Below are 12,970 nucleotides of genomic sequence, written 5' to 3' on the forward strand. Positions count from 1 at the left end.
TCATGGAGGTTAAGGGTTCACATTAACAGAAAGGTAAGAAAGTGTGACAGAGGTTAAGGGCTCACATTAACAGACAGGTGAGAAAGTGTGACAGAGGTTAAGGGTTCACAGTAACAGACAGGTGAGAAAGTGTGACAGAGGTTAAAGGACCAGTGAAACGTCATAAGAAGATATATATTTGATGTATTTATATAACACTGTTTAGAGCAGTCCTGACTATGATTATAGTCAGTAAATGTCGTTTGGTATTGAAGTGTCTTAGCTGACTTTAATTGGGGCACCTCTAAAGAATGAGTAAGACTATAGGCGGGTAGGAGTTGATTATACATGTGACATGCATGTCAGATATTGTAGAGAGGAAAGACTGAAACAGCTTTAAAATTTGGAGAAAAACACACAAAAAATAATCATTACATTAACAGGTAAAACCTAAATTAATGAATTAAGAAAAAAGTGTCAATTCAAAAAACATACCTGCATCCTTTTCCTGTTTTTCATTTTAACAGACAGGTTTAATGTTAATTGAGAATACTTGCTTTCTAACAGTATGCCTGATTTGCATATCAGTGTTTATTAGGAACATAGGTCGGTGGTTTGTTCCAAGCACTACGGTTTCCTCCACTTAATAAAAAGTGAGCTGCATCATATAAGCTGATCAAATAAGCGTTCATCAGCTTATGATGAAAGCTGATGAATGAAATAAATAAAACATACACTAAAAAGTGTACGTTTATTTTTATGTCACACAAAAACATGCCTGAAAAAAGTTTTTATATTGCCATTAAATAAATAAAACATACACTAAAAAGCACTAAAGCCATTATTTCCTCATTGGTGTTAACAGAAACTGCTGAACGCTCTCCAGGACCATGTGGCATACAGCACACACTACACCTGTCAAGGCGGAGACTTCATTGATGATGACAAGGAGGATGACCAACCAGCAGCCAGCTCCATGTTTGATGCACTGCAGGTAGGCGGAGTCTTTTTTGATTGATTGGTAATACTCAGCCTTCAATTGGTATCACACACATTAATTGAAACCAGTTTTTGTAATTGATACATGTGTTAAGGCCTCTCATTACATTACATGTATTCTATGTACTAGTGACATAAAGATATAGCAATATCACAATTTGTTAGGAAAAACGTCAAAAATGATACTTGTTTCTGCCTTGCTTGGTGCTCAGCTCTGAGGTGAGAGCAAGGAAACAGGACTGGTTGGCCAGGTATCAGTATAACTTGATTGGGTGGGGTGCCATGTCTGGTGTCTCCAGCATGATACTTTTAGTGGCAGTAGCACTTTTGGAGGCTTGAACTCGCCCTATCACACATCTAATCACTCCTCGCTGTTATATGACTGAAAAGTGGTTGAATACGTTGTGAAACACAATGCATGCAGATGTCGCAGGTGGGTGGGGCCTTGGTTAGTGCGCTAGCGCAGCGTAATGACCCAGGAGCCTCTCACCAATGCGGGCGCTGTGAGTTCAAGTCCAGCTCATGCTGGCTTCCTGTCTGGCCATATGTGGGACGGTTCCCTGCAGGCTCTGCCCAGCTTCTTCCCACCATAATGCTGGCTGCCGTCGTATAAGTGAAATATTCTTGAGAACTGCGTAAAACACCAGTAAATAAATAAATAAATCTCAGATTGGTGTTGATGGTTGGCTTTTGAATTTTAGTCTGAGCTGTACTGTACATATATACTGTATATACACACTGTACATGGGCCCTGTACATACACACAGTGTTAAGGATACTTAAGAGGTTTTTGGGGGAAGTTTGATTAATTTCTAGAAACCTTGTGTTCCACTAATTAGTTTAACGTAATACACCTCAATACCTTTGAGTTGTAGCATATTTCATATTTGAGGTGTATCTGAGGTATAGCTGAGGTATACTTCACTTGTACTCGAGGTGTGTATGAGGTACTGCCAAATGTGCAAATTAGTACCTTAAGAACACATCAATTACACCGCAATTCAGGAGTACCGTGGTAGATAACAAATAGGATGCCTGAGGTGTACCAGAGGTATAGGGGAGGTATACTTTAAGGCAAGGTGTTTGTACCTGAGTGGACCTTGCATTTAAGCACACCTTTTTTGACTGCTGTTTTGGTAGAAAACAATCTCAGAATACTTAGCACGTATATCATATATACTTAGCATATATCATATATACTTAGCATATCACGATGAACTTCTCTAGGTAGTAGTCTTGTTTAAAGGAGAAGAAAACATAAAAATGATGTCAAAATCAGATGAAAGAGCCTCAAGACTTATTTGCAAATATGATCTTTAATATTTTTTTGGATTTTTTTTTCAAGAGAAAACTGTGTATGAAAATATTATTGTATGGCGGGTATTTATCATTTTTGCATAATAATTTTCTAAATAAAGATGTAATACTTGTTTAATAAATTTATTTGTTTAATAAATTTATTTGAATGTAAATTTGTTGTTTATATTGAAACATTTAACCTAAATTATGACAATATTTATGAACATATTAAAAATAAAAATATGATCCAAATTGAGGTTTAATACATTTGTTACCTGAAAAGAACAAATTCTAGTGCAAAAATATTTATTAAACCTGTGTTACATCCTCATTTATTACATTATTAAACAAAGACTATAAATACCAAAAGGTGGTCCCAAATGTCCACCATACAAAAATTATTTTCAAGTGACTTTTTCTCCTTAGGGAAAAATTGGAAAAAATATTGAAGACCACATTTAGGGAATAACTTTTCACAGTGTTTCATCTGAACTTTATGTCATTTTTATCTTTTCTCCACCTTCAAGGGTCAGCTGGTAACAACAACAGGGGATTATTGGGAAGTTCTTTGTTCTTTGAGTTACATTATTTGAATTTCTTATCCCAGATCAGCATCACCTCGCAAACTATTCCTAAAACAAAAATTTGAAGTCTCTGCTTGGTTCTCAGAGTATGGTCATAGGCCAAATACTGGTGAACACAATGTCAGTATCCTGTGATTGCATGATGTCTTCTGCATGGCATTCCAGTGAGGCAGCACTATATATATACATATACATATATGTGTGTGTGTTTGCTTTGGAATCAGCCTTCTATTAAGGAAAAAATTATGTATTACTGTAATTCTTCAACCTTTTTGCATGTTTGCAAGGTGTTTAATCAAGGATATTCTGAAGGCATTATTCTGTGTAGACTTATAAAATTATACTTTGGTGATTTTTCAGACGGCCCGTGCTCATCATGAGGTCCTTGAGAAGGAAGTCGCTCAAATGGCTGTCCTCTTCAACAGTTTTCATGACGAAAAGCAGTTGTCAAAGCCAGGTAGGATAAACTAATTCTGTTTGTTTTGGAAAATTGTTTTGTTTGTTTTGGAAACACGTTTGTTTGTTTTGGAAACGTGTTTTGTTTGTTTTGGAAACACGTTTGTTTGTTTTGGAAACTTGTTTTGTTTGTTTCTACCCATCCAGATTCTCGTTGGCCAGCAGATCTTATACGAATCGAATTCAAATGTAGTGCTGCTTTGTGGTTTGAGAGTCTTGTTAGCTAAGCCTTGTTTTCGTGAATTCCAATGAACGAAATAAGCCCTTATGAACTACCATGACAACAGCAGTTGGTGAAGGTTTTAAAGTGTGACAGTTTTTCTCAGCATATAGCCATGTAATCAAAATTGTTCGGTTTCATACATATTTATATTGTCTGGAAGAAACGCCATTCTTTAGAACATTTTTACCATCACACAGCACCATACTGCAGAGCATCTTACTTCACAACATCACACTCCAATCTGTACAACTTTTTATGCACGTTATTGCAGGCTTTCGGGGGCCTCCGTGGCTCAGTCGGTTAAAGCGCTAGCGCAGCGTAATGACCCAGGAGTCTCTCACCAATGCGGTCGCTGTGAGTTCAAGTCCAGCTCATGCTGACGGCCGTACGTGAGAAGGTCTGCCAGCAACCTGCGGATGGTCGTGGGTTTCCCCCGGGCTCTGCCTGGTTTCCACCCACCATAATGCTGGCCGCCGTCGTATAAGTGAAATATTCTTGAGTACGGCGTAAAACACCAATTTCTGCTACACTAAGAAAGAACAAGAAAGACCAAGAAAGACCAACATATTTAAAATACAAAGTGAAAGGTTTTGAATACAGATGTGTTAAGAAATATAGTCATGATTGTACTACATTGTCCACATGTCATACTACATTGTTTTTATATTATGCTGCATTATTCTCATATAGTTTTGTACCACATTGTTCATAATTTGTACTACATTGTTTACACATGTATATTGAAGTACATTATTCATATATTGTGTTACATTATTTATATGCTGTACTGCCTTATTCATATGTTGTACTACCTTATTCATTTATTGTACTACATTGTTGATGTATTGTTGTACATTACATATTGTCTGCAATGTTGATGTTCTACCTTATGCAGGTATTGTACTCTATTGTTCATATATTGTACCATACATCATATGTACCATCTATTCTACAGCATTTGTTATGTACATGTAGGTTACTACCTTATTCGTATATTCATCTGCATTCTTTATATATTGTACTACATTATTCATATATTTATTTATTTATTTGATTGGTGTTTTACGCCGTACTCAAGAATATTTCACTTATACGATGGCGGCCAGCATTATGGTGGAAGGAAACTGGGCAGAGCCCGGGGGAAACCCACGACCATGTGCAGGTTTCTGACAGATATTCCCACAAGCGGCCAGCATGAGCTGGACTTGAACTCACAGCAACTGCATTGGTGAGAGACTCTTGGGTCATTACGCTGTGCTAGCGCGCTAACCGACTGAGCCACGGAGGCCCCTCATTATTCATATATTGTACTGCATTATTCATATATTCTACAGCATTCTTTATATATTGTACTGCATTATTCATATATTCTACAGCATTCTTTATATATTGTACTGCATTATTCATATATTCTACAGCATTCTTTATATATTGTACTGCATTATTCATATATTCTACAGCATTCTTTATATATTGTACTGCATTATTCATATATTCTACAGCATTCTTTATATATTGTACTGCCTTATTAAATTTGATTTTACTAGATTGTTCTGCCGCTGTAATGATAAATTGTACTCCACTGTTCACAGCTAATCTACAGGCCATCAGCCAGAGGATGCTTCTTGTTCTCCAGTGCTCACGAGAAACCAGTCACTCTCTCTCCAACTGCCTTAGTACCTTTACCCATCAAGAAGAGGTAAGATAGCATCATTAACATTATTAACATGTGTATGTATGGTTTAGGGTTCAACCCCTAACCAGCCGTCTTATTACCTTGACCTGTGAAGAAGAGGTAAGATTAACATCTCTCTCTCTCCAGCTGCCTTAGTACCTTTACCCATCAAGAAGAGGTAAGATAGCATCATAAACATGTGTATGTATGGTTTAGGGTTCAACCCCTAACCAGCCGTCTTATTACCTTTACCTGTGAAGAAGAGGTAAGATTAACATCTCTCTCTCTCCAGCTGCCTTAGTACCTTTACCCATCAAGAAGAGGTAAGATAGCATCATTAACATCATTAACATGTGTATGTATGGTTTAGGGTTCAACCCCTAACCAGCCGTCTTATTACCTTTACCTGTGAAGAAGAGGTAAGATTAACATCGTTAACATGTGTACATGTATATGGGGTATGGGGTTCAAATCCTCCATTTTAGTCCATTTTTCTCCAGCTGCGTTATTACCTTTACCTATCAAGAAGAGGTTGCACAGATTAGCATTATTTTCATGTGTGCACAGGGTTTACGGTTCAAATCCTGAAGAGCCCCATTCTTTATGGAAGAGACAGCAGATGCCTCAACCATATAGTCATTTTTATTTTATGGTTAATCTTGTCATATGAGATATAGAAGTATTATGTTAAAGCCCTTTTCATGGAACTAACGAGCTAATTTTATCTAAATTCATCTTGACGCTTCATGACATGCATGTTTGTTAGTTGATCAGCTTTTGGGTTTTGTAATTCGTCCTATAGGTTGTCCACTCTTCTGTTTTTGTTTTTGTTTTTTTTTTTGTTTTTTTATGTCTGTGGCATATAATAGCAGGGTGGGATATAGCGATCAGCTACATCTGTCTGTCTATCGTTTTTTCTTATCAGCGCAGCTCCTACATTTTTCAACAGACTTTTATGAAATTTGGCAAGCCTGCTGGAGAGACTATGTTCATGTTGTTCATTGGATCAATTCTGTGAATTTGCTCTGCAAGTTACCGCCGTTTAAAGATAGAATTTGGACTTAAAGGAAACGGAACCTAATGACAACCAAAGCTTTTCTGAGGATATCTGTGAAATCTGGCAGATGTATTGAGGACAATACAACATGTAGATATGAACATGGGTTTTCTTGTTTACATCCAGTAAATGATTTTCCACCATTCGGATATAGAATTTTGACTTTGGAGACAGTGTGTAGACGTATGTGAGATGTTTTGGTTCCGTTGACAATACCGGCGAACACTGGTCTTTTTACTGCTAGGAGTTAGACTTAGCTAGTAGAAGAAAGTTCAGCTTTTTTAAAGATTTTGTTCCCTGGATTTACTAGGTGTGGATGGATGGAATAAACCACTCTTTTGATGGCTCCTTGAACAGTATTTCTGTATAGACCTTTCCGAACTGTCAATCAAGAACACGCAATGAATCATAAGCAGTATTGCTGCAAATAGATCAACCGGATGTCCCATACATTGATTACAAATGCTCAGTCTTTCTGTGACGTCATGATTTCACATGCAATTGACCAATCATAAACAGTATTGTAGCAAATAGGTCAACTGGATGTCCCACTCATTGGTTACAAATGTTCAGTCTTTCTGTGACGTCATGATTTCACATGCAATTGACCAATCATAAACAGTATTGTAGCAAATAGGTCAACTGGATGTCCCAACACAATGATTACAATGTTCAGTCTTTCTGTGATGTCATGATGTCACATGCAATTGACCAATCATAAGCAGTATTGTAGCAAAAAGGTCAACCGGATGTCCCAATACAATGATTACAAATGTTCAGTCTTTCTGTGACGTCGTGATGTCACACACAATTGACCAATCATAAGCAGTATTGTAGCAAATAGGTCAACTGGATGTCCCAATACAATGATTAGAAATGTTCAGTCTTTCTGTGATGTCCTGATGTCACAGTTACTTTCATAAGAAATGGAATGAAAAGTAATGTTGTCATGAGAAGGGATGGTGGGGACATTGGACGTGCTGGATCCATCCGCTGGGGGCAGCTTTAATCAGATGCAGTTTGAAGTCCGTTGACAAGGGCCTTAACATAAGATTATCTTACTAAGAATACTGTCGCATAAGCCATATAACCCCATTGGACTTCTTGTTGTAGAACAGTAGAGGTATGTTTCTGTAACTACCTTAAATGACCACAAATTTCATCCGTGCCTAACTTCCCCATTTGGCCTGATCCTGAGAGTTGTATTGACTTTAGAAAAGTATTTTGAGGTTTGCTTGGAACATGGGATGATATTTCACTGGAAAATTTTCAGCACCAAAATAATATTTAGTGACATTTATTTGCCTCTAAAAATGCACTTTTGTGGACAAAATGGTAGGTCATTTAAAGTATTTGGTAAATGATAGACAGGTGAATTTTCAAGTTCAAAAACTATAAAATTATTGCTGAGTACAGTTTGTTGTAATGTTTCGGGTACACATGTTTTGACTGCATTCAGGAAGGAGGTTGCCGTGGAATAGAATGGAAATGTATTAATATGAAGTAAGTCTTTGTTATATGGGGTTATAATTTTCAATTATTCGTACAGCATATAACAACATTACAATAGAATGAACTTTACAGTTTAGTGTCACAGCGCTCTAGTGTCACAGCCCTCTAGTTGTCACAGCATTCTAGTATCACAGCACTCTAGTGTCACAGCACTTTAGTGTCACAGCGCTCTAGTGTTCTAGTGTCACAGCGTTCTAGTGTCTCAGCGCTCTAGTGTCACAACATTCTAGTGTCACAACACTCTAATGTCACAGCGCTCATATGTCACAACGTTCTAGTGTCACAATGCTCTAGTGTCACAATGTTCTAGTGTCACAGCGTTTTCAACGTCACAGCGTCTGAAAGACGATCATGAAGTTTAACAATTGTTTACCAATTGTGTTCACAGTTGTATGCCAATTGTGTTTACATTTGTATGTCAGTTGTGTGTATAAGTGTATACAAATTGTGTTTACACACCTGTATATAACACTTGTGTTTACAGGTGTATACCAGTTGTATTTCCAGGTGTATACCATTTGTGTTTTTATAGGTGTATACCAATTGTTTCCAGGTGTATGCCAATTATGTTTACAGGTGTATGCCAATTGTGTTTTTACAGTAGTATACCAATTGCTTTTACAAGAGTTTACCAGTTGTGCTTACAGGTGTATACTGATTGTGTTTACAGGTGTATATTGATTGTGTTCACAGGTTTACACAGTTGGTATACTATAAAGTAAAACCTTGTCTGAGACATTTTTCTGTTGAACACAAATTTGGTGTTGCCCATTCTTCCACTTAAGACTTCAGACAGATGCCTGATTATTTCCACATCTTACATTTATATTGTGGGAAGGTCTGGCATCAACCTGCAGATGGTCGTGGGTTTCCCCCCGGGCTCTGCTCGGTTTCCTCCCACCATAATGCTGGTCGCCGTTGTATAAGCGAAATATTCTTGAGTACGATGTAAAACACCAATCAAATTTTATTTATTTATTTATTATGCCGTACTCAAAAATATTTCACTTATACGATGCCGACCAGCATTATGGTGGAAGGAAACCGGGCATAGCCCGGTGAAAAGCCATGACCATCCGCAGGTTGCTGAGAGACCTTCCCACGTACGCCAATCAAATAAATGAATACATTTATATTAATTGAGATTTGTCTGCCTGTCAGTCTGTCCATCTGTCTGGGGCACATGTGATATCGCCTCTTTATATTGTAAGTTTGATTATTTAGACAATAGAGAGGTTAAGATAATCATCAACGAGATAGGTGTATGACTTGATAGAGCGAGCCAGGCGATCTTGTGTCGTTGTGATGGCTACGATTTACACCAGTTGCTCCCACCAACTAAATAAGACCAATGCTATATTTTCATGAAGTCACTGATGATATGTACCAAGAATAATGCCTAGCACGACGCTGTTTACATCTTTACATCATGGAGTCAGAGAGCTTGGAAACTGTGGCATGCAGGCCTACGCACACTGCCGTGCATATGCATAAAATACATGGCCTTGACAAATTACGTTTTCTCGGCTTAGTTTTTAAATTTGGTAAATAAAGCTTGATGCATAAGATAGACTAACGCTTCACGGGTAAGTTGATTTTCCTTTCCATTTCACATTGAAACAGATTAAACCTCTAAATATAGACTCGGAAATGTATTACGACAAAGAACCGCTCAGCTGAAAAAAAACGGGTTGACCTAGATTTGCCAAGCTTGACATCATTGTTGTGAAATGACGCTAGTTTTGAAAAACATATAATTTTGCAGGAAAACTATAAACCCTGACCTGAGAAAGTGGGTCAAAAATCATATTTTCCGTTATGTTTGTAATAAACATGCATATAAAAGACCCACAGCAATGGAGAGTAAAACGAGGGGAGTGACAACAGTGTGATAGTTGGCAAATTTCACACATAACAGGTAATCTGGTTTCTTGTCAGTTTACCAAAGTTAGGGTTTACCCTAAATGACCATAAATTTTGCTCATCATCATCTGACTAACTTGCTCATTTTTCCTGATTCTGAGAATTCTTTGGATTTTAGAAAGGTGTTTAGAGGTTTGTAAAATTGGAAGTTTCAGCACCGACGTTTTGTAACATTTATTTACCTCTGAAAATGTACTTTTGTGGACGAAATTTTAGATCATTTAGGGTAATTTTAACTGTCCCTGTCAGTTTATTAAACGTCATTAGCATTATATAAAATCAACAAACAAATCAAAACTAAATTATCCTCTCAACCTTACATCTTTATTGGGTGTATACCTACATTTTAACTGATAATATTGTTAGATTTAAATCTTAGGATAACTATGGTACAAATTTTTTCTTTGTCGCCCTTATGAACGATGTACTATTTGTTGATGGTACATGCTAAATTGGACATGGTCTTCATTTTCATTAAGTAATATCAGTCAACTTGTGTGTTTAATACTGCACATTATTTATTGTGAGCAAGGTCAGCTGCTGACCCTGTGATATAATCGCCATGGTAACAAAAGCAAATTACATCCTGAAAAAAAAACACAAACTTGTTTTTCATTGCCTTAGGGTGTATATAAAATCACATAAAAGAGATATGTTATAACTTAAGAAGATGAGGTCAAAAATATCGCGAAAAGCCTCAAGGTTTAAATATTTTGAAGATTCATGAGATTTGTTTGTACAGGGGATATTGACCCAGCTGTTGTTATCAGCTATCATGCTGTATTGCTAGGCTGTAAGCCTTAGTCGTGCAGTTGTCATCGTCGTAACATATGGTGTGGTTTGTTAGCTTATTGGCCTCGACTTCACAGTGCCACTGAGAAGGTGACGGCAGAATTACGCAGTCCCGTTTCCTTGTAGAATTTCCTGTCTGTATTTTTACGTGGCAGGCACTAAGGCTTTACATGGGGATGCACAAAGGTATGTGTTAATATGCACCAGCTGTGTTTTCTAGCTATATCCATTATCACTCACTCACACAGTCAAGTGTAGACCTAAATATAGCCGGCTGTTGCTATGGGTTGTGCAAAGATCTGGTGTTTATTCTGACACTAAGAATACTGTCGCCATGTGGAATGTGATTTTTTGTTATGACGCATGCGACGTTAAAATGACGATAAGTTTAAGATATGTTTTTGTTTTATTCATATATGTATATTTTTTTTTTTAAAATTATATATAATTACGCATTATTTAATATACCTGTAAGACTTAATAGTGTATTCACGAGGTCCCATGTTAATAGCCTTTATAGACCTAGTTGCACAGTATTTTAGTCCTACCTAGGTAACAACAACAACAAAGGTAAGAAAACAGTCATTGGCTGATGTGGCCAACTGTATGATAATTCCATGTGTGGTTATGTACTGTAATTCTAAAAGCTTTTTGCATTATTTAGAAGGTGTTTATTCAAGCATATTCTGAAGGCATTACTCTGTTTTGACTGATAAAACTATGCTCTTTGTGAAGCCCTGAATCTGGCTAATTCAACCAATGTAGTTTTTTTTCCAATACCACATTAAAAAGTTACATATGTCGCACTGAAACTCGCTCTTTCATGTGCGGAAAAGTTGAGGAATTAGGGTATGTCTTTTTACCGTTTCATTGTACTTAGAAAAATATGTAGCTCATCTTCATCCAGGATGTACAGTATTGTGTATTGAGTGCTCAGTCATGAACATTGTTTGCCTATAGTCTATTTATAGAACATAGGCTATATTATAGGCTTACAGAATAAGTGTGGGGCTGATGTGCTGGTATGACAGGTTGAGAGCAAATTATAGATTCAGATTTAAATCTCGTCTGTTTTAATTGCTATATAGGAAGGGGTTAAGATCTTTCATCACAAGGGCCAGAGCTGTGTCAGTAGATGGAAAGAAAGAGAAATTAAAATTTTATGAAACTTGATGAAGTCCACATTTACTGTTATTCTTCGACTTTTTGACTTGTTTGCGAGGTGTTTGTTCAAGCATATTCTCAATGCTGTGTACACTGATAAAATTATACTTTTTGTTAAACCCAGAAATTGGTCAATTCAACCAATGTAGTTTTGTCTCCAAAATGTAATTACAAATGTGCATAAATCGCACTGAAAGCCGCTCTTTCATGAGCAAAAAAGTTTTTGTTGTAAGGATGTGTGTTCATGTGTGTTGGTCATGTTGATGAACCCGCATTTCTAATAATGTTCGCTAAAAACCACTTGTCTTCAACCAAGATGGCGTGTGTTATAACATGTGTATCAGTAATGTATCACACATGGGGAAGTTTATCATTATCTTACCAAACCTCTAGCAGGCTATGAACTCTTTAAGCACATATGACGACGGAAAGGAATTTAAATTGAGAAAATAGATCTCGTGTAAGCATTCAAATGTAGATCAGAAGTAGGGCTTATTACCTTATCAACATGCAAATAGACACATTCCTTTGAGGATAGTGTTAGCGAGCAGAAGACCTAAATCTAAGCTTTGCTGTAATGTAATGTCAGTAGTGAGATACATACACATGAACCTGACTGGTTGTGACTTCCAGTGGTAGCCAGGGGCCTCCGTGGCTCAGTTGGTTAGCGCACTCGTGCAGCGTAATGACCCAGGAGCCTCTCACCAATACGGTCGCTGTGAGTTCAAGTCCAGCTCATGCTAGCTTCCTCTACGACCGCGCCTTGGAAAGTTAGCCAGCAACCTGCGGATGGTCGTGGGTTTTCCGCAGGCTGTGCAGATTAATGACCCAAGAGCCTCTCACCAAGTTCAAGTCCAGCTCATGCTGGCCTCCTCTCTGGCCATATGTGGGAAGGTCTTCCAGCAACCTGCGGATGGTCATAGGTTTCTTCCCCAGGCTCCGCTCAGTTTCCACCCACCATAATGCTGGCCACCGTCGTATAAGTGAAATATTGTTGAGTGCGGCGTAAAACAACAGTCAAATAAATAAATAAATAAATCAGGTGGTATTCAACAATTGGACTTGGATTTATGTAAATTCAGGCGAGAAACATAAACTGTTTTCTATTATAGCTAGGAATTGTTTTACTTACAATATAAACAAGAACATTCAGTCTGTAGTATATTTATTTATTTGATTGGTGTTTTATTTATTTATTTATTTATTTCATTGGTGTTTTGACCGCGGCCAGCATTATGGTGGGAGGAAACCGGGCATAGCCCGGGGAAAACCCACGGCCGTCCGCAGGTTGTTGCCAGACCTGATTG

The 12,970-nt window shown here is 37.5% G+C and overlaps 1 protein-coding gene across 3 annotated transcripts in view; it reads left to right on the forward strand.

Annotated features, from left to right (window-relative positions):
* Positions 1-12,970, forward strand: part of LOC135463607 (oxysterol-binding protein-related protein 2-like) — a 75,092-nt gene that overhangs the window by 20,819 nt on the left and 41,303 nt on the right. For all 3 annotated transcript variants that reach the window (XM_064740939.1, XM_064740940.1, XM_064740941.1), the window contains 3 exons: positions 845-973; positions 3,222-3,318; positions 5,133-5,239. In XM_064740939.1, the coding sequence (XP_064597009.1) occupies positions 845-973; positions 3,222-3,318; positions 5,133-5,239 (333 nt within the window). The remainder of the gene's footprint in view (positions 1-844; positions 974-3,221; positions 3,319-5,132; positions 5,240-12,970) is intronic.

Source organism: Liolophura sinensis, chromosome 3 (genome assembly GCF_032854445.1).
Source record: "Liolophura sinensis isolate JHLJ2023 chromosome 3, CUHK_Ljap_v2, whole genome shotgun sequence".
Taxonomy (NCBI): Eukaryota; Metazoa; Mollusca; class Polyplacophora; order Chitonida; family Chitonidae; genus Liolophura; species Liolophura sinensis.